At 44.6% G+C, this 23,264-nt stretch overlaps 1 protein-coding gene across 1 annotated transcript; it reads right to left on the bottom strand.

Moving 5' to 3' along the window:
- Positions 1–240: 240 nt before the first annotated feature.
- On the bottom strand, positions 241–23,258 carry LOC124254562 (GATOR complex protein NPRL3-like). The gene is made up of 14 exons (XM_046688387.1): positions 23,075–23,258; positions 22,594–22,654; positions 21,918–21,959; positions 21,286–21,469; positions 20,862–21,015; positions 19,880–19,955; positions 19,099–19,213; positions 18,829–18,863; positions 17,985–18,141; positions 17,582–17,688; positions 16,013–16,142; positions 4,245–4,470; positions 2,907–3,138; positions 241–2,363 (listed from the first exon to the last, which is right to left on the bottom strand). Exons 1-14 carry the CDS (start codon positions 23,187–23,189, stop codon positions 2,207–2,209), a joined length of 1,791 nt encoding a protein of 596 aa, XP_046544343.1. The 5' UTR covers positions 23,190–23,258; the 3' UTR covers positions 241–2,206.
- Positions 23,259–23,264: the final 6 nt, after the last annotated feature.

Genomic DNA, 23,264 nt, shown 5'->3' on the forward strand with positions numbered 1-23,264 from the left:
TCAGAATTATTCATATAATGACCACTCCTGCCAGCAGAAATATGTCACTAGTTACCATTAACTGTAAGACTGACTGACTGAGTTTGGTTTTACGCCGCTTTTAGCAATATTCCAGCAACATCACGGCGGGGGACACCAGAAATGGGCTTCACAGATTGTACCAATGTGGGGATTCGAACTCGGGTCTTCAGCGTGACAAGCTAACACTTTGACCACTAGGCTACCCCACCGCCCCATTAACTGTAAGAGAGAATACAGAAAGAGCTGTTACTATGTAAAACAGGGAATTAACTGATGCTACACTTGGTAGAAAAGCTGAGAATGCACAGGGATGCATGTGTGAAGTGGGCACTATGCTTACAAAGGATGATCCTAAGAATGACATTTTGACTGCTTGTTTGTTGTTTAATGATGCATCCAGAAACAATTACAGCTTTACAATACTGGCCTGGATATAATTAAGTCTGGACCACTACATCAGGGTACAATGAACCATGATTGAAGAACTCACCATGCCTCGCCACCTGATTATTGAAATTCCCTCTTGTGACCAGGATAGATTTTTAGGGATTAATTCTAACCCTGCATCCTCATGTGTTGTCAGACTGAGGAATACAAGTGAGGGTCATCGTGCATGAATGTGTTTTGTGAGCTCATTGCTTGTCACACTGTTTGGCGATGGGGAGCTGTCATTGCAGATGAATGTTTGGGGAAGGTCATCACATATGACAGTGTTTAGTGAGGTCATCGCTCATCACAGTATTTGGTGGTGCAGAGCTGTCATTGCAGATGAATGTTTGGGGAAGGTCATCACATATGACAGTGTTTAGTGAGGTCATCGCTCATCGCAGTGTTTGGTGGTGCGGAGCTGTCATTGATTTCTTTTTTATTATTATCAGTTTTTTTAAAACTCAAATGAGTTATTACCTATAGGGGCAGCATGTAGTATGGTCTCTGAGCCCCATGTCATAAATGACTGTTTCCAATGGTTTACCATTTCTGAGACCTTATCACACTGAAAAAGACAATGCCAATATGAACATGATGACCCGAAAGAGGATTAACCATCAAGTTCACAATAGCCGTCAGCCTGTGTATCTGTGTAGTTTGGTAAACATGTTTCAAAGATTAAAGTGTCCCGATCTATTTCACATAATGGTAAGGGACAAAAATGAGTCCAGTCAATAATATGTTAAATAGTATTCAATAATGCTGCTTGTACCACAGACTTAAGGTAAGTATGTTCACAAGTCAGGATGGCACATTTGTGAGGTGTTTGTGGGAAGCTTTTGAGGAGACACAGTTCAACAGTTTGAGATATGGAGTCACTGCACATAACTGTTCTCAACATTCACTAGAGTTGTTTTAAAGCTTTGTTTGGATACCTAGATTTAGGAGTGAGTGAATATAGTTTTACGCCGCTTTCAGCAATATTCCAGCAACATCATGGCGAGGCACACGAAATGGCCGTCACACATTGTACCCATGTGGGGAATCGAACCCAGGCCTTTGGCGTGACAAGCAAACGCTTTAACCACTAGGCCACCCCCTGGATTTAGGAAATGTTTCAAGAGTCTGATTTGGAGCAACAATATATGTGTCCCTATGATGCCATATACATGTATTGGGTAGTTCTTCTCTGTGTTAGGTTGGACATCCAACAGTCATAAGAACAGGGCACTGGTAACTGGCATTGTGCATTCAGGGCACTGGTAATTGGCATTGTGCATTCAGGGCACTGGTTAAAAGTAAGTGAAGGATATCTGATGTCAACATCACAGGACCTGGACGCATTGCAGTCATTACACAACATTCCGGTCTTCAACTGACGATCAGGTGCCATACACTGGGTAGTTGAGCTCAATGTCTGGATGGGCAATAATAGTTCCTGGAATGATGTCATGTTTCAACAGTCTGAGATCCATGCAGTCAGTGACTTCTTGTGACAATGCAATATGGTGTAGTGGTTGTAGTCTCCATAATCACGCATTCAGCATGTTAAGAAAAATTCAAGCCATATCACAACTGCCATAGATAATCCAGTCCAGAACAGTCAGTCTGGGTATAGTGATACACAATCAACTGTGTTCATTCAGAACACTCACTGAGCTCACAGTCACCTCAAGGACAAGCATATGTTGCAGGGGACTTGTTGTAACCCTGGCAAGGTAAGTGGTCTTCTTTACCATGAACAGCCCCATCTGAATCACCCAGCATAGAAGGCAGTGGCTGGGTCCTGGTGACTACACAGTATGAGCACCTCTTTAAACTTGTCCAGAAGCGTTATGAGCTGGGATCGTCTCAGGTTCTCAAAGTACATGATTTCCTCCAGGTGGTATTGGCCTTTAAAGTATGGACATAATCTGAAACATAAGTAATATGCATACGTATATATACATCAATATACAGACCCTTATTCCTGGTGTATCGTGAAAGCAGTGACAAAAGAAAAATGAACCCCAAATTGTTTCCACAAGCAGTAACACTAATGTACATAGAAACTCCTCTTCCAAGAGGGCATGATCCATATAAACTTAAGGTTGTTTGAAATTGGAAATTTTAACTATAAATTGTATAATTATATACTTATCCTATCTCACGACTTGCACCTCTCTCTCTTCATTCGACCATGAGTGGAAACAAATTAAACTTTGCTCCAGGCCTTCCTTGTCCCTGTCCCCGTGCTGTGCATGCCTTCCTGCCTTAGCCATGCTCACTAGGCCGTGACAGCACGTGGCATATGCAGTCCTCACCCACGTGATCACCTTCCATACTCATTTCTCTTTCTTGTCGCTCGATCGTGAGATAGGATAAGTTTAAAAATTTAGTCCTTTTTATTAATATTAACAAAAAGATATAACCTTTATGTTCAGAGTGGTTATCTTATTAAAATCCTAACTTCATACCTTGCAAAAACTTTAAGATCTTCAGTGTTTTTGGCGGCGGGACATTTCAAGATGGCTGCTTTCACCTCCGGTCTGACAACCGAGAGGAGTGAGTCCTGCAGTCTCCACTGAGCCTTGGTCTCCTCGGTGATGACCGTCCCATCACTTGTCATCTCTCCCACAGATGGAGACTTGGATAACTGACTCAGTTGCTGGGCCCCAGTAGCTGGTCCAATACTCTCATCACTGTTAACTGAAACAAAACCAAAAAGGTACTGACACTGGATTTCAGTGAAATTAGCATTGCCTGCTGGACCAAGCAGTTTGACTCCAAGGGCTTGATCATGCCCACCCTGTCATGTTGGTCACCTTTTTGGACTGCTGAAGATCAATTCTAACCCAGATCTTTATGGGCCCAATTTGTTACTACTACTTGTTATCAAGCATTGATTTGTCTGGAGTGGAGCTTAGTCCATCACAGGTGAGGTGAGGTGAAATTGGGTTTATCGTCGTGCTTGAGAATATTTCGCTCATATGACGACTTGCATGCGTGTGTATGTGTATGTGCGTCTGCTTGTACTAGCCCAGACTTAAGCTGGTTTTATAGCGCTAGCCCACTGAGATACCATGCCGCAGTGAAGCATGAATACCCCACTCAGACACATTATACTGACTCCGAGCCGACCAGTCCTTGTTGTACCCATTAATGCTGAGCGCCAGGCAGGGACCAACAAGTCCCATATTTTAACGTCTTTTGGTATGACGCGGTCGGGGATTGAACCCGCGACCTTCCGCTCTCTGGGCGGACGCTCTAACCACTACACCACGGAGGCGGTTAGTCCATCACAGACCACAACGATACATGATACATATCACACAAAACAGTAAGTAATTGAGTTAGGGTCAGACAAATCTAAGATTAATGTAATATGGTAGAATAATAATGTTTTTAGTGTGGATTTGGCACATTATGTATTACAGATTAAAATACAAATCAGCACAGATAGGTTGGGTGGCCCTGGCACAGTCAGGCTGGTAAGACACTCAGTTCATCAGCTCAAGACACCTTGCCCACTCTACATGCAGTCCAGATGCGAATGAGACTTCTTCCAGGAAGAGATGCCCAGTCAAACCCACCAAGAACTTCCAGGTAATATCGAGACTCACAAACACTGCAGCCTTTTGAATTACCCACAGTGTCCTGAGGGCTGTGCTCCCAGTGGAGAGCAAAGACACACTCATGATCTGCATCAAGTAATCAGGAAGTACCAAATATTATGATATTATGATTATTACTATTGTCTCCAGCACCTGTAAAAACCTCTAGACCCCACTCTCATCAGAATGTGATCTACCTACCTGAAGCAATGTCAGACGGGCTGGGAGGGCGGTTGAGACCAGAATCCTCCAGGAAATATGACAGCCATGATTCCTCCTCTACCTTGGGCAGCTCGCTGACAGATTGAAGGTTGATGTCCTGTGTCCACTCCGTCCGCGGTACGGGAGGAACGAGGAATATGTACATGTGCAGCTGCATCAGCAGGCGATGACGTAGCATCCACACAACCTTCTGCACTCTTATGGCCTGGAAACAAAAGCATCGTTGGATCAATAACATTCCTGATATCTCAGGACTGGCTGCATTTTCTAATAATGACCAGTTTGAAACTGTACATGATCACAGTCAATGTTACAAGAGGTTACAAAAGCTCACCCATATGCATAACACAACAATTGCGAATTGGTATGTGCTTACCTTCCTATTTGGGCTAAATCCCACGCTACCCTATATGTACGTATATGTACAATATGTTATTTTTCCTTATCCTGACTCATGCTCTTTTGCTTGTCTTCTTCTTCTTGCGAACATAGTGGAACACTTGTATCTCCCTAATTGAAGCTCCCTTCAATGTAAAATCACTAATTAGTACTCACCAAGAGTTGCCTCCCTCTTCCAAATGCGCGGGAAAGGAAGCGCCACCTCTTCCCTCATGTTTCACTCTCTCCTTCTTCGCCCAGTGAGCAGGATGTGAGAGCGCCTGTGTCTCCCTACACACTATATCCTTTGATTATTCTTAGTTAGTTACCTCTTGTAGTCATCTAGAGAGGTTTAGCTAGTATCCTTCAACAATTATGTATTGATATTTATTCGTATTTCTGCTGTTTATTCACGGGACGCCATGACTGTTCAGCAGTTTGCGTTGATGAAAATCTGTACTGTTTGTAGGTTACGTTTTTCTGCTGCTGATCCGCATTTAATATGCCCTAGCTGTACTGCACCATGTGCATTTTCTTCACGTTGCAGTTACTGTAATAATTTGTCTCACTCTGCATTTAACAAATATTATCTTTGCGTCTTGAGACGCGCAGCAGATAGGTCACGTAAACAGAGCCTAGCCATGGCAGATACTTTGGAACCCCTAGCCAGTCAACTGCTGTCGGACGACCCCCTCCCGTCTGGTGTTCCGCTAGAGTTACCCTCGGTGGAGAGGCGTGGGACGCAGTCCGCCATCTCCAAGAAGCGTCCTGCATCCCCAGACATCCCGTCGTCGCAGCCGAAGACTAAGAGGGCTTCCTATTCGTCACAACGCAGACTCCGTACCCCCAGGGCAGCGTCTACCTCCAAGGGGAAACCAGCGAAGTCTACTTTCTCAGCCGAGATTGTTCCCGCCGCAGAACTGGGCCTGTATGATGATCAGCCGATCATCATACCTGATGTACGCCACAAGAAATGACCGGTGTCGGCAACAGTGACGTCAGCGCAGATCTACACGCAGCCTGATGTACCAACGCTGATGTCTGACAATCTTCCTGAGGGTCCCGTCGCTACCAACGCAGATAGGGCACCAACAACATCTTCGCAGACCGTCCCAGACGACTTGGTTCTACACATTATGAAGATGATGGAAGACCGCTATGGACTGGAGAGACAACCAGCCCAGAGGCCGAGCCTTCGCGAAGGCTCCAACGTAGACGTCACCCCCGAGGGACCCCCCGACAACGAAGCGGCCGCTATCAAGTCATCGCTGGGGAACCCACCTGCGCGAAGGACGTCACAGCCCACCTCTGCAAAGGACCCACATGTCCAGCTTTCGCGAAGGACAGCTAGATCGTCACTTGCCTCGGACTCCGATGATCAACACTCATGAAGAGGTTCGCGAAGGAAGATCCTCTCATCCCCGGACTCTGACTCGGACCCCCAGCCTTCGCGAAGGTCAAGTCGTCACTCCCCAAGACCGGACTCAGATGAAGCTTCGCGAAGGGCACCGATTACATGCTCCAAGTCATCTTCGTCTACAAGGTCTAGGGATTCCCCAAGAGCTTCGCGAAGCTATCAACGTTCACCACATAGATCTCCGCGAAGGTCACCATATAGACGCAGCTCACCAGGCCGTTCTCCACGACGATCTCCTCGCCGGTCTCCACGTCGATCACCTCGTCGTTCACCTCGCCGATCTCCTCACAGGTCACCACGTCGATCTCCTCACAGGTCATCACACCGTTCGCCTCACAAGTCTTCACGGAAGTCCCCAGACAGGTCTCCGTTGACGTCACCCTGCACAGCTGTAGAAGTATACAGGTCTCCACCTCAGTCACCATCGGAAGAGCATCAACCTCTTATTAGCGATCCTGTTACAGAAGATGATGGAGGCATCATATTCTCCGACGCAGAAATACGCTACTGGATGGTTAACAACCTGGACCTAGCTTCACCTTCCAAGAACGGTAACCCGGCCCACACTTATCTCATGAGGGAGGACGATGCAGACACCATCACCCTACCTCCGATCGACCCGATAGCAACGGTCTCCCAGAATCTGGACACAGCCTTCCATAAAGCCACTAAAGCCCAGGTGCCACACTTACCACAGTTCAACGCCAAAAAGTTCTCAACCCATAATATGGACCCATTTTTCAAGGCACAAGATATCGACGATAACTTCAAAGTAATCAACGATGCCAAGAATAAGACCTACAAGATAGACGACCGCAAGCTGGTGCAGATCGAAACCATGGAGAATGTTCTTCGGCCTTAACAGATCAAGAACGATTAATGAAACTCTCATCACCAGATTTCGAGATTCTACATCAGAAGATGACAGAATGATTTACTCGGCCCTCCTTATGCAGAAGAAGGACCAGCAGTTCTTAACGGGTCATCTTACATCAGTCTCCGCAGCGCTAACTTTGGCTCGTCGTCAAGGTCTCCTCGCTTCCTGTAGTTGGGGTGAACAGTTTACATCTCCACTCTACACAGCCCCGTGGTCTTTGCCATCTATCTTCGATGGAGGAATAGATAAAGTCTCTAAAGAAGTCACCAAGGATTCAAGGGAAGTCCTTATGATAAAGTCGATGGACACGCTAGCCAGCGTCATCAGGCAGACATCACAGAGATATTCAGGAAGATCTAAGTTTACTGGCTTACAGAAAGCATGGGACAGGAAGATGGCCACCTCAAGAGGAAAAGATTCTTTTCGTCGCCCATACGGAAACTACAGGGGAGGATCTGGAAGAGGCAGGGCACCCAGAGGTTCCCGCAACTATAAACAATGAAAGGCGGGTTCGGAACGACTGGAGCCTTCCACCCCCAGCCGTTCCAGTACAACCATCACAAGTGGGTGGACGCCTTCAACTGCACTGGGAGAACTGGGGAATTCTACAAGACCCATATGTCTCCAACATCCTACATCACGGATATCGAATCCAACTACAGGCCACGCCTCCGCTTACAGTCAACCCTCACAAGTTCGACTTTCAGGCGAAACAACTACCAAAGTTACGAGAAGCTGTTGCATCGCTACTAACCAAGCAGGCCATAGAAGTACTGGATCAAGTAAACATCGAACCAGGCTTCTACTCCCCAGTTTTCTTAGTGCCCAAGAAAAACTCCAAGGAAAAGTTCCGACTCATCTACAACATGAGCACGCTCAACAGAGATTATCTCATAAACCGCCAACGCTTCGCATGATACATCTACCTCAACTACTGGCACCTAGTTAGTCCCATGGACTACATGGCCAGTATAGATCTGCAGGATGCGTATCTACATATCCGCATACATCCCGAATCCAGGAAATACCTACGGTTTACACTAGACGGGCTGCATTATCAATAGAGAGTACTCCCATTTGGAATATCATCGGCCCCCTGGTTATTCACAAGAGTAACAAAACCCATCGTCACTTACCTACATCGTCTAGGGCTATGCAGTGCGTTCTACCTCGACGACGGGATTCAAGTAGATCAAGATCCACAGCGTCTCAAACTACAGTTAAACTTCATCATCAAGCTACTAACACAGCTAGGGTGGTTAGTAAATCTACTCAAGTCGGACCTAGAACCTACGCAAGATCTGCAATTTCTAGGCATTCGATTTATCACGACACAGAACCATATCGTCGTACCAGAGGACCGATGGCTCAAGATCCAACAGACCATCCCACAAGCCTTACTCTCTCCGCTACCACTACGACAATGGCAGAGTCTGTTGGGTCTCCTCACGCCAGCCCAAGACATGACAGTCAGAGGCAGACTACAGTTTACGTCCGTTACAGGTCCTCATCAACGCCATCTCGACGACCTACAACCATTCAGTCTACCGAAGCACATCAGACCTCATCTACTATGGTGGACCAGGAGGTCGAATGTCTGCGAAGGCATCTATTTAACAGAGCCGGAATTCAAAACCCATCTCTATGTAGACGCGTCGCTCCAGGGTTGGGGAGCTCATCTCGCCAACCGGACGGCATCAGGGTTATGGAGCCAGCAAGAGAGCAAGCTGCACATAAACATGCTAGAAATGAAAGCAGTAATCAACGCCCTAATACATTGGAGCACCATTCTACAGAATGCGCATCTGATGATTCACACCGACAACTCAACAGTGGCGTTTTATATAAACAAACAAGGCTCAACGAGATCATTGAACCTATTGACTCTATGCTTTCAACTGTTTGATCTAATAGACGATCTCAGCTTACATGTCAGAGCATGTCACATTCCGTGAGCCAAGAATGTTCTAGCAGACGCACTCTCTCTGCCACATCTACAGTCGCCGACAGAATCGATGCTCCGTAAAGAAATCTTTGCACAAATTATCCAGGAAATATTAGCTCCGCTAGTAGACCTATTCGCCACTCGCTTCAACAATCAGCTAACGACATTCGTATCACCAGTCCCGGATCCATAAGCATGGGCAACGGACGCACTAAGCATATCCTGGGAAGGCCTCAACGCGACGCAGCGCTTCCACCGCCAGCTTAATTCCACAGGTGTTACAGAAAATCAGACAAACTCAGAGCCTCCAACTGATTTTGTCGCACCCTACTGGCTAGCGAGAACGTGGTTTCCATTCTAATTCAAGAAATCGGACAACCAACACTACAACTTCCAAAGCCGAATCTACTAGTACATCCTCACACCAAACAAGCATCGAAACCCAGAAGCATTCCAACTTCACGATATGGACTGTATTAAAGTGTGTCTAAACAAGAGAGGTTATTCAGCCAGAGCTGCAAAAGCAGTCACGCTTTGCTTTACGCTAATTCTACATGCAACTTGTATGACGACAAGTGGCACAGTTTTGAAACATACGCTGCTAAAAAGGGATTTACAGCTAGAAATGCTACACATCCACAAGTGGCTGACTACCTGTGTTACCTACTTACAAACTAAACGCCTAAAAGGCTCGACATTGTCAACATATCTCGCAGCTCTAAGTTCTGTGATAACTATGAGAACGGGTGTCAAGTTAACTAAAACGCCAGAGTTACTGGCCTTGCTACGCTCATACCGCATTGGAGGATCAGAAACAGAGATTTCGGCCCAGCATGGGATCTAAATATAGTGCTCCAACACCTCACAAGTGAGGCCTATGAACCACTGGAATCAACATCCTTTGAATTTCTGTCACAGAAAACATTGTTCCTGTTATCCCTAGCAACGGCAGCCAGGATGTCAGAAATTCACGCACTAGATTATGAGAGAATACGCTTTCGACGACAATCAAAACATAGTGCATATGGGACTGCGATATGGGACTTTATCGCCAAGAATCAATTGCCAGGTCAACCAGACAGATTATTCCATGTCCCTGCACTTTCCTCATTTCTCGACCTCAAGATACACTTGACCTATCTTTATGCCCAGTCAGAGCACTCAAAATCTATCTACAACGATCCAAAACGAGGCTTATTACGACAACTCAAGCGGTTATTCATCCCTCTATCGACAGCTTAACTCAGACCAAGTCTCTCGCACTCACCATATCGATATGGATCAGAACTGTCATACTGTGCCTACAAGGCTGCAGGACTCGACCCTCCAAGAGCATCTAATCCCCATGAAATCAGAGCACTGGCTTCCACACTCGCTCTACACGGAAATTGCTCGCTGAATACCATTATGGAGGGCTGCTTTTGGAACCGACATGGTGTTTGCTAACCACTATCTGAGAGATATCACCAACGAGGACGTCTCAGGTATTCACCATTTCGGTCCCATGGTCCTCGCACAGCAGTTGACAGTCCCTCGTAGACGATGATTAGTCTCACGAGATTATTATGTATATATCATAACAGTATCATCTAGCTTATAACTCTACGGAATTTTGTGCTATTATATACATATCTTAAGTCTATATTAGTCTTAAGCCCAGTACTGATGCTATATGTACTTTGGGTTGCTTCTCCACTTTGGAGTCGCTTTTATACCTTTATTACTATTATCATAGTATCTATATATTGTAGTACCCCCATCTACGGCAGCTGGTAGAACTTATGTTTTAAAGCAGCAGGAATTAGCTTAATTACAGTGCCATTATGAAGTTCCCGTAGGGGGTTATTACTTATACAGAAATCACTAATTATTTAAATCCAAAGTATTCTGTTTCCCACCTCCGTTTCCGTAGGATTCTACAAGCAAAAGAGCATGAGTCAGGATAAGGAAAAATATGTAATTTTCTGAACAAAATTGAAAATTTTAACTATAAATTGTATATTTATATACTTATCCTATCTCACGACTTGCACCTCTCTCTCTTCATTCGACCATGAGTGGAAACGAATTAAAACTTTGCTCCAGGCCTACCTTATCCCTGTCCCCGTGCTGTGCGTGCCTTCCTGTCTCAGTCATGCTCACTAGTCCATGACAACTCGAGGCATGCGCAGTCCTCACCCACGTGATCACCTCACATACTCATTCTTGACCTTGGAGCCATAAAAGGACAAAACCGGAACGGTGGTAATCTATGCAGTGGGGAGGTAGGGAGGGACTTTATCGCGTGAGATAGGATAAGTATATAAATATACAATTTATAGTTAAAATTTTCAAATTTTTAAACTTATCCTATCTCACGACTTGCACTTATCCCACGGTAGGAAGGTGGGTCAGAGATTACCCGAAGTTTAAGCGATAACAGCTAAGTGTTATGCCCAAACAACCGTGAGGAAGCAACTACAAGGTAGGCCAATAACTACCAAGTTACTACGCATGCAGGGTTAGTGCGAACCCATTGACTTACTAAGCACAAATGCTCCCAGGGACTGAGATTCCCGAGCAATGTGGTGTTCAGTCACTACCTTCACAAAGTGAAAGGACGTAGCTTAGCGAAAGTGTAATCAGTCGCATCGCCACGCATTTCCAAGGTACCCCCGTAATAAAAGTCTTACGACTAGTATCGGGCCAGCCCCTGCTTCAAACAACCCCCACAGACACCGGCCCCAGGAGGGTGAAAGGGTAATTGAATCGGGTAAACTCACAATTTTAACGCTCAGTACCACAACATCATCTTATGACTTCCACTACTTACCACAGTAAGATCACATAGATGTGTATAGGCACTTAGGAGCATGAACGCCACGGTGTAACACTTCGAAGGACTCACTTCACTGACTTAATTACTCCGTGGAGCAGAGGACAGTAAGTGAGGTGGCTTAATCTCTATAGTCTCAAACAAATGAGAGGAGAAATCTAAATCCCGAAGAAACAAAAACGTAAATCAGAAAAAGTTTTCAGATTCATTCAGATTGTACACAAGCAGAAACGATCGCGATCTTGGGATCAACTGCACAGTGGGATCCATATAGCATCGTGAGCACAAGGAAGTTCATTATCTGGCGATGTGCCGCTTGATAACTGCTGGGCAAGGACGAAAGTGGTCCAAACTGATGAAGGCCTTGAATATCCGCCACCGCAACATATCTCTGAGGTAATGAGACGAAAATATCGCGGTCAGATCGCCAAAACAACCCTCCATTATGGCAGTTAACGAAAGCAGTTGCTATGCAACGCCATAGTAGAAGCCAATGCCCTGGTTTCATGAGGGTTGACTCGTCGAGGTGGTGGCAAACCGCAAAAGTGTAGGCTCGTGAGTATTGTAGCTCAGAGCCAATATGAGAGTGTTGTGCGAGACTTCCGCCTTTGGAAGCAGTAGACAAGGGTATAAACAGTCTCTTACTCAGACGGGCGGCGCCTTTGGCGATGCTTTAAGGTAAATGCGAAGCGCTCTGACTGGACAAAGAGACAGATCTTCTACATCTGCTGGACCCAATATTGTAGGCAAAGGCGGGATTGTAAAAAGACGATCAGCTTGACCCGGCAACTGTTTTTTTGCGACAAAATCCCAGCGCAATCCCAAAAATACCTTGCCATGTCTACTCTGTTCAAAACGGACACGGTTGACATCTAGAGCATGCAGTACTGATATATCGCGCTGTGGCCAAGGCAATAAGAAAAAGGTCTTGAATGAAACCTGTTCAAATTCCTTGTCCTGTAAGGGTTCATAATGCTCGACACTAAGTGGCGCAGGACCACGGATAAGTCCCAAGCTGGTGGATCTAAATTTCCTGGATTGGTCGGCTAGCTTAAAAGAACGGCAAGTACTGCAGTTCCGTACTGTCGAAACCTTCGCACTCAGAAGTCGGCTAGGACCGAATTAATAGCCACCAAGTAGGTGGCTAAAGTGGAACCCCTTGAGTTTCCTTTGTAGCCCGCAAATGTTGTAAATATTCCGCAACAACCTGGGGCGAAGCAGTAGTAGGGGAAGCGATCCCTCTGACCCGACAATAACATTCAAATTTCTTCCACTTATCGCCATACAAAGAACGCGGTAGACGCATCGATGAGCTGCAGGGATAGCTGAGGCCACTCTGTGAGAATAACCTTTGGCTATTAGTGATTTCTGCAAATGTGCCATATGTGAAGATTGAACGCCTGTAGCAACTCGCGGATACACGCCCGAAAGCGGATGAACTAGTAGGTCGTCCCCGCGACATCGGGAAGAGGAATGCTGCTTCGACTGACTAGACTTTTTAGGTCTAATTTAACCAACTTCTCGCCGCCAAAAGGGCACTACCAAAAGCAGTTGTACTTTGTTGGTTAACAGAACTTTCTGAATGACCTTGTGAAGTAGAGCTGAGGTGGAAACGCGATAAGCGCTTGAGACCTTCCCAGGAATGGCTAAGCGCCATGATCCCAAGCTAGTGAATCTGGAATTGGAGACACCTAATCTCGGCAGTTGGGAGTTGAACCGAAAGTGGCAAACAGGTCGACACTTCGGTCGAGAGAGCCGGGTAAATTATTGTCCAAAGATCTTGGACAGGAGTTGCCACTCTGTAATGACGGGCGACTGGAACAAGACAGAGCGCCGGCAATCACGCTCTTTGTTCCGGGATGTGCCTGGCTCTTTGCGACGATGTTGAGAGAATCTATCAGAAGATAGAATCAAACGCCCACTGTAGGAGTGCTGCTGATCCCGCCGAACCCTAGGTGATTGATGTACCACACTACCGTCAAGTTGTCGGATTGTATCAGCAGGTGAGACATCTTGAGTAGAGCAGCCCAGTGCTGAATCGCCAGTAATACTGCCTTGAACTCCAGAATGGTTATGTGGAGTGACTTGTCTTCGGACGACCACTGCCCTGCCACTTGATGCTGAAGGAAGTGGGCCTCCAACCTTCTAGAGAAGCGCCCACAAACAACTGATGGGTTGGACTGAAGGGCACCAAAGAGACGCCGGCGCAAACATTCTGTACGTTGAGCCACCAACGCAGAATTGGACGTAGTTCCCTGGGTAACCGAATCAACTCCTGAGGGTTGTTGGTTTGAAGATGAGGGTGCAGAAATAACTGAAGCGGGCGAAGCTGCAGTTGACCTCTGTAAGTCAGAGCCTGAGCTGACGTTAAGACGCTTCAGCAACTCCTGCCACTGGCGTAGAGTTCTGGGTTGATCCAAGGCTAGCGGAACCAGACGCTGAATTTTGGTCCACCTGTCCTGGGGAACAAACAACTTGGCTTGTTCTGTGTCGAAGACTGCTCCTATGAACTGAAGTCTGCGAGTCGGTGTTAACTCCGAATTCTCGTAATTGAGGAGCCACCCTAACTGTTTGAGCAGCCTGATGGTGAACTCCCGATGGATTTGAAGAATGATTGGATCCTGTTGTGCCTGAATACAATCGTCGATATAGCTTTTGAAGGTCACTCCCCGAGAATGCAGGAAACTGCTGATGGGTTTGGTCACCCGAGTAAAAAGCCACGGGGCCGTAGAGATTCCAAATTGAAGGACTTTCCATTGGAAGTGATGGTCCCCGAAGGTGAACCTCAGATACTTCCGATGATCTGGGTGAATCAGAATGTGCAGGTATGCGTCTTGTCGATCGAGGGATATGAGGAAATCCCCTTTCTTCAGAATTGAGCGAGGAAGACTGACTGATACCATGCGAAAATGAGGCGGTTGTTGCAGGAATCGAGCGTTGAATGTCTTCATATTGAAGATGAGACGCAACTTGCTGGAGTTTTTCTTTGGCACCAGAAAAATCGGGGAGTAAAACCCTGGAGTTATGCACACCGGATCTAGGCGTTCTATCGCATGTTTCTCCAGTAGAGTTGAGATTGTAGCCGAAAGGACTGCAGCCCGATCCAGAGGATATATGTGCTGCAAAGGTTGAATGGTGAGGGGTGGATCCCCGACCACAGGCAGTGATAGCCGTGACAAATGGATCTCCCAGAAACTCCCAGTTGGGAGCAAACAGACCTAACCTCCCTCCTACAGGGGAATTGAACACCGGAACCGGCAGAACCAATCCGAGCTCTGACTTCCGTGAGTCACTGTTTGGACTGTCTATTTCCAGTTCCAGTGTCGGGTCGAAAGGGGCGACGTGACGCGGAACCACGAAATGGCTTCTTGCCCCTGCCACGTGCTTGAGAAGGCGCCGTGCCTTTCATACAGTCCCGAAGGTCTGGGTTGGAAGGGGTAAATTGTGCGGTTCGGTGATGCTGCATAGAATCCTGGAGCGGAATTTTTTGCAATTCCAAGAGATCGATCTCAGACGAAAAAAATTTCACGTCCACTCAGTGGAGCGACAAGAAAGAGAATGAGTATGTGAGGTGATCACGTGGGTGAGGACTGCGCATGCCTCGAGTTGTCATGGACTAGTGAGCATGACTGAGACAGGAAGGCACGCACAGCACGGGGACAGGGACAAGGTAGGCCTGGAGCAAAGTTTTAATTCGTTTCCACTCATGGTCGAATGAAGAGAGAGAGGTGCAAGTCGTGAGATAGGATAAGTTTAAAAATTTGATATTTTATACTTATCCTGACTCATGAGGTAAGCCCTCCCATCCTCCCCACATAACACTTTGGATTTCCCTGTAAATTCAAGTGTTGGGCTCGCTATATCAGGAGAGAGTGAAGCATGAGGGAAGAGGTGGCGCCTCCTTTCCGGCGCATTTGGAAGAGGGAGGCAACTCTCGGTGAGTACTAATTAGTGATTTTACATTGAAGGGAGCTTCAATTAGGGAGATACAAGTGTTCCACTATGTTCGCAAGAAGAAGAAGACAAGCAAAAGAGCATGAAAAATATCAATTTTATTCAGAAAATTACATTTTCCTGTTATTCCTTGTGTTATCACTACATTTTTAACCAAAACCCCACTTTCTGATTGATGGGTCTCACCACAGTTGCTAATACATTATCACAACACCTCTGTACCTGCAGTACCTAGGACTGCTGGGCCATGCAAGTGTTACCATGGCTACTGGTACAGTATCACCACAAGACCACTATAACTTGTAGTTCCATACTAGTGTTGCCATGGTTACTGTCACAGCATTACAACACGGCTTCCTACCTGATGGTGGGGTCTTTCCAGGAAGTCCCGGTTGACCCTGAGCTGGGTGGGAAGGGAGAACTCAGACATCTCCATGTGGAGAGAACAGTTGGGAAACTGCTCCACAAACACCTCTGCTAGAGTTGAGTTGCTGTCAGTGTAACAAGTGATTATTACTTGGAGAGACGACTCAACATATTGCAATAACACGGTTATAGTCTAAAGTACTTTTGCAATAGTGTTGCAAAATAGGCACAACTAACTTGTGAAAGCTAATTTTCTTCACCATCCTTCCAAGATGTCTTCAGTCCTTGAAACCAAGTCAATGTTAATGCTAGGTGTTGCCCTGACATTAAGCCAATGCTAATGACACTAACTACCCTGAAATCTAATCAGAGTTAATGAGAGCTGCAACCCTCCTAAACCCAGTCAATGCTAATGATAGTTACTTCTCTGAAACCCAGTCAATGGTAATGATACTTACTTCTCTGAAACCCAGTCAATGCTAATGATACTTACTTCTCTGAAACCCAGTCAATGGTAATGATACTTCAATGCTAATGATAGTTACTTCTCTGAAACCCAGTCAATGCTAATGATAGTTACTTCTCTGAAACCCAGTCAATGGTAATGATAGTTACTTCTCTGAAACCCAGTCAATGCTAATGATAGTTACTTCTCTGAAACCCAGTCAATGCTAATGATAGTTACTTCTCTGAAACCCAGTCAATGCTAATGATACTTACTTCTCTGAAACCCAGTCAATGCTAATGATACTTACTTCTCTGAAACCCAGTCAATGCTAATGATAGTTACTTCTCTGAAACCCAGTCAATGCTAATGATAGTTACTTCTCTGAAACCCAGTCAATGCTAATGATAGTTACTTCTCTGAAACCCAGTCAATGCTAATGATAGTTACTTCTCTGAAACCCAGTCAATGCTAATGATAGTTACTTCTCTGAAACCCAGTCAATGCTAATGATACTTACTTCTGAAACCCAGTCAATGCTGAATGATCAATGTGATACTTCTCTGAAACCCAGTCAATGCTAATGATAGTTACTTCTCTGAAACCCAGTCAATGCTAATGATACTTACTTCTCTGAAACCCAGTCAATGCTAATGATAGTTACTTCTCTGAAACCCAGTCTGCTGATAACTTCTCCTGAAACCCAGTCAATGCTAATGATAGTTACTTCTCTGAAACCCAGTCAATGCTAATGATAGTTACTTCTCTGAAACCCAGTCAATGCTAATGATACTCAGTGCTTTACTTCTCCAGTCAATGCTAATGATAGTTACTTCTCTGAAACCCAGTCAATGCTAATGATAGTTACTTCTCTGAAACCCAGTCAATGCTAATGATAGTTACTTCTCTGAAACCCAGTCAATGCTAATGATAGTTACTTCTCTGAAACCCAGTCAATGGTAATGATACTTACTTCTCTGAAACCCAGTCAATGCTAATGATAGTTACTTCTCTGAAACCCAGTCAATGCTAATGATAGTTACTTCTCTGAAACCCAGTCAATGGTAATGACAGTTACTTCTCTGAAACCCAGTCAATGCTAATGCTTGCTGTACTCACACATGGGTGTTGGCCTGGGGAGACAGGACGTACATGTTGGTCTCACACAGTGGATAGATGATTGTGGCCTTTGCCCAGTACACAAGGTGACTCGCCAGTTGAAATACCTGTCACAACAAGTCACATTATAATGTTAAGACATTTATTGTATGACAACGTCACTGCATCACACACGGTAACCATGTGGGGAATCAAAACTGGGTCTTCCACATGATAGGCTGGAGCTTTACCACCAGGATACCTAACCACCCTTCTTGCTTATAATTTTATACAACTTCAAAGGGAAGGCTACTTCTAGCATCCAGAAGGATGCTAATACTAATCAGAATAGCATCATGGTTTCTGAATCCCTGATTATCCATGGAATGAAGTCTCCAAGTTAGTCATATAAACATACAGTCACCTGTGAAAGACTGAGGTCAGCGTCTAGAGCTAATGTCTGCAGATTCTTCAAAGGACTGGCGATCTGGACGAGTCGGACCAGCGTGGGGGTACAGTCCATGGGGAGCGAGTCCAGCAGCTCCTGCTCCTCAACCAACAGCAGAAATCCATGATACGGCCTGTAGACAACATGAACTGGTGAGGTGAGGTGAAATTGGGTTCTACGTCGTACTTGAGAATATTTCGCTCATATGACGACGTGCATGCGTGTGTATGTGTATGTGCGGCTGCTTGTACTAGCCCAGACTGAAGCTGGTTTTATAGTGCTAGCCCACTGAGATACCATGCCGCAGTGAAGCATGAATACCCCACTCAGACACATTATACTGACTCCGAGCCGACCAGTCCTTGTTGTACCCATTAATGCCGAGCGCCAGGCAGGTACCAACAGGTATCCTTTTTTGGTATCACGCAGTCGGGGATCGAACCCACGACCTTCCGCTCTCCGGGCTGACGCTCTAACCACTACAACACGGAGGCGGTCCAACATGAACAGAGTACAGGATGTCTCTTCAGTGCATGGTACGGCCTGGAGGCATTAGTCACTTGCTAGTCTACAGTCTAGCACAGTGGGGAGCTGTGGTGGCAGCAACAGTAGAGTGAGCTCTGAACAGACTATCACTGTGAGGAGATTTAATCACAAACATACTGAGTAAATCAAAAAGCTGCATGTCTCTTGAAATGAGATGTGACAAAACATAGTGGAATCCTGCCATTATCAGAGGCCACCCTGTTGTGTTCCTTCATTCATCTGACCTACTACCACATAGACAGATTGATGACCTTCAACAAACAATCATCCATACCTTAGTGAAGATAGGCACTTCTGTATGACTTCAGGCTGAAAGTCCAAACACAAAGTCATCAGTCTCATCCAAGTCTATACTATTAATGGTAGGCATGTGAAAATGAAGGGTGACAGGAGGACAAAAATATATTACTCTACATCAAACAAATATTACATACCTAAATGGTAACACATTACCTATACACAATGGTTTAGCTTTAAAGGTATCTATGGTCAGATAGACTGACAAAGTTTGGGTGAGATGAAACATACTTATCTGTGGACTCACCTCAATGTGCATCACTTTGTTTGCGACAGTAATGACATGGATTTTGTGTGGCAGACAGAAGTTAATCTGTATCCAGCGGTTGATGTGCATCTGGACCACTCCAGTAGACACCAGGCTGTATGGAGACAGACACCAGTGAATGAATAGGAGACCATTCTAGCATGACATTACTTCACACAATCACCAGGAACACTCCAGTGTTCACGAATGGTGTTTCAAAGTAACAGGACATTGGGTCCTGTAAGTTTTAGATGTCTGTCTGACCAATTGAAAATTCAGAGGACCCATAGAATAAAATTAAACACACATTTCAGATTTAACATTTCTTATAACTGGCATTGAAATTATTAACAAACATAAGATTTATAACTTCAGTCGAAGTCATTGTGAAATATAGAGTCGGACACTGGGGCCGGCAGGTTGTAGACTTCTATCGGACCGTTGGCAAATCTGCCGGATTTGTCAGAGGGTCAGACACTATTCGTGAACACTGCCGCTCCAGTAGACATCTGGTTATATGGAGACAGACACCAGTGAATGAGAGTGGAACATTCCAGCATTAAATTACTTAACATAATCACCAGGACCACTCCAGTAGACACCAGACTGTACACCAACAGATACCAGTGAATGAATGTGAAAACATTCTGGCATTAAATTATTTCACACAATAGTCATGATATACCTGTCATATGACCTCAAACAACCAAGGCCAGATTATGAAACACAAGCACCCTACCCCTGTGAGTAACACAACTATTTCCAAGGGGACAAAACAAACCTGTCAAAGACGGACTTGAGTTCTCGGGCCAGCTGGGATCTCTGCAGTATCAGCTTGAAGGGAGGCTCTAGCGAATCTACACACAGAAACAAACCAAGTCAGCATTTCTGAGTTACCCTGGTTACACAATGTGTAACAGTACACATTATAAATCAGCAATTACATCACGGTGAGTTGGTTTTAAATTTGCTTTGAACAGTGTTTCAGTTATATCAGCTTAACGTGGGAGGTAAGTCTGGAGTGATGCAGTCTCAGATGTGTAACATTCTGGTGAAACACATGAACGTGCGAATGGTGCCCACAAGCCTTGAAACATAACTGGGGCGAACCTGGATTTTAACTTATGGTCATAAGGTCTCTGCTGTGCACAAGGGAAGCAACTGCACAGTGAATTACAGCATCTTACACAACTGAATCAGACAATTACAGATAACAGTAGCAGTCCTCAATATTTCAAACCATGTTTACAAGGAGGACCTATCCTGCATAATTCTGATCAGAATATTAATGTTATTATTGTTTATCAGTACCATGGGATTTCTTTCAAATTGGTTGCGGATATCTGAAAACAAACTGAGTGGATGTGTTTTGCCATAGTCAGCATTAATACAGCTATAATGTCTTGATAGCCTTTTAAACATTTAAATCTCACCAGTGATTACAGCATGAGTGTATGATTCATGACATATTTCATGTGGAGACATGTTGTTTGCCACTAGAGTCAGCTGCTTCTTGCTTTTCAAGTATAATATAAGCAGAATCACAGCCTGTAAAAATGTATTCCAGATACGATTAGCTTTGGTTTGTTTTGTTCTTGTTTTAACGATGGTGATACTATTAGCAATGCTGCCAATTCTGCTGAGATAAGATGATACACATGAGTCATCATGCCTGGCCATCTGATCCGGTTAGGACAAGCAAGGTACTGAGGACCTATTCTGATCCAAGTCCAACGTCATTCAGCACATTCAGTATTTAATACCTTCAGGCAAAGCAGCCACCTCATCATGAACAGCCATCATGATCTTGGCTTGTGTTGATAGATACTGACATCGTCTCTCCTCATGACAGACAGTCACAGACAGCTGCTTGGCTAAGTCGTGGTAACTTTCAACAGCGGATGTACAAGTCTTGGCCTGTAATGATCATACAAATACTAAAATAGCTCTGCTTGTCCAGGATGCTGGTAGCTGTCAACAGTGGACATACAAGGATCTGCAACAGTTATAAGATGTTCCACATACAGGGACAAATTGTTGTAAAAACCAAAAAACCCTGCTAACGACACCTGAAGAGATCGTGGCCTGGGACATTTTCTCTGTCCTAGCAAGCAAGATTGTCTGTTACATTGATTTGAATGAGAAATAAAAGTATTTTGAAGGTAAGTATTCAAAATTCTGAGTTACCTTAAGTGCAAACACAACATTGACGGTGATGATCATGTGACCAGCTGACGATGGCTTGCTGTCCACATGGTACATCTTCATAGGGAAACCGATGAAGCGAATTTCATCAATCTTCACATTGAACTTCTTCTTACAGAGTGAAGATTTCACAGCTAACAAATTTGCCAGAATCTTGTCTGAAAACCTTGGAAGAGAAAGTATTGGAAAGAGTGAATTTGGTTGAACAGGATCTCAGTTATATCACAGTGTGTCAGCTTGATGTAGGAGAAATGCCTGAAGTGGTGTAGGTTATAGAAGCACATAGTTGTTGTGCTGGCAAACCTAAAACATAATCAGTGAGATTTGATTACACAACCATAGGTTCCTTGCATGACTGCTGGATGCAACTATGCACAGGAAACTGTGGCACCTTAGACAGGTTGGGTCACTTGGCAACATCATTACTTAGTTATTTCTAAAACCTAGGGCCATACTGCACTATTAAGAGGTTATTACATGACAGTTTTCCTTTCGCCAGTTATATCATCAGTCTGAGAGTACCATATCAGCCCGATTGACTGGTCAAATTTTTAATCTTACTGTACTATTGCCAATAGTCATTTTTCCAACACAAAACAATGTAAGTTACTTACCAGTTCAAGTTGGCATTCTTGCCTGATGGGATCACAGTACTCCTGCAAAACAGCATCATATTTAACATGATAAAGATCCAAAAGCAGTCTGTGCAGGAAAGTATCAGTGTTATCATGGTCATGCGTGCTAGCGAGAAACTGGCACTAGCTCTATTATCTGGGCTGAATGTATTATTGTTGCATGGTTCAGATATACACTTGACAAGTAGAAAGTTACAAAACTTAATAAATATTTGGGATTAAGACTAGTGTATATATGCTTCACAGTGGTCCGGGGACACCAGAAATGGGGTACAATGAGTGAAGCCCATTTCTGTGTACAACTCCCTACACAGAGTATTATCCAATGAATGTACTATATAATTTGCTGGAATATTGCTAAATCCTCCCACAACCTGCAAATGGGGCACCTGTAAAGAGAAACCAAATTCAGTCAGTCAGTATAAATCCATAACAAGTACAGAAAGTGTGGTTATTCTTTCTATTTTTCAGTGATTTTCTATATATTCACGAATATGGTTTTAAGACTGGAGGTTACATTTTGACCATGATTATGAGGGAATTATTATTATTTTGTTGGATGTACATGTACATAGATTTACAAAACTGGAATACTGCATCAACCAAGTCAGCGAGCCAAGACCAATGTAAGCTCTCCAGTAATATAAAAACTCACTTGCTACGATGATGATCCTCAGCAACCTTGGATCGTGTAGCATATGGATTACGACCATACACTGAAAATAATCATGTTGAAGGTATTGGCTTGTCAAAAGTCTGTATCATCACTGGGCTAAGAAATGCACAATTGTGTTTTGCAAAATTGTCACTCAGTTCAGTAGGTTACAACTTACACATTTACTTAGACTTACATTTATATGGCATGTGTACCAAAATTTACCGTCATAATTAAGTGCCTATGTGGACGCTTACCAACGCTTAAAAACAAATAAAGATTGTAAGACGTAAAGTGTAAACAGCACAGAAAGAACAGAAAGAAACAGAACATTTTGCTTAGACCCTTATAAGTACCTAAATCTGATGCATTCCTGAAAATGTTATTTAGGCTATATGGTTTGTGTTCTGGGGCTATTAAGTAATCATAACACAGAGGCAAATGTGAACGAAAACCGGACGACGAGGAAACCTTCGCTCACCTCTTGATACCGTGTACCGGTTGTCTTCGGATTCGTACGGGTAACGGAATAACAGACGGTCCCCTCGTGTTCCCGATGTTACAACAAAAATACCGAGAGGGTCCATGTCTTCCATGATGACGAGTTAACTGTTAACTATCACATCTGACACTGACATACTACAGTTGCTCAACTGAGATGGAGTCGTCCT

This window comes from Haliotis rubra, unplaced genomic scaffold (assembly GCF_003918875.1).
Source record: "Haliotis rubra isolate DU_JTF1 unplaced genomic scaffold, ASM391887v1 Scf575, whole genome shotgun sequence".
Taxonomy (NCBI): Eukaryota; Metazoa; Mollusca; class Gastropoda; order Lepetellida; family Haliotidae; genus Haliotis; species Haliotis rubra.

Bases quoted from the DNA above. Each gene is read 5' to 3' on its own strand.
- LOC124254562 (XM_046688387.1), bottom strand. From the start codon at position 23,189: ATGGAAGACATGGACCCTCTCGGTATTTTTGTTGTAACATCGGGAACA. The intron at 3,139-4,244 runs GTAGGTAGATCA...GTTTTGTTTCAG, and splicing joins CCCGTCTGACATTGCTTCAG to TTAACAGTGATGAGAGTATT. The intron at 2,364-2,906 runs GTATGAAGTTAG...CTTATGTTTCAG, and splicing joins GATCTTAAAGTTTTTGCAAG to ATTATGTCCATACTTTAAAG.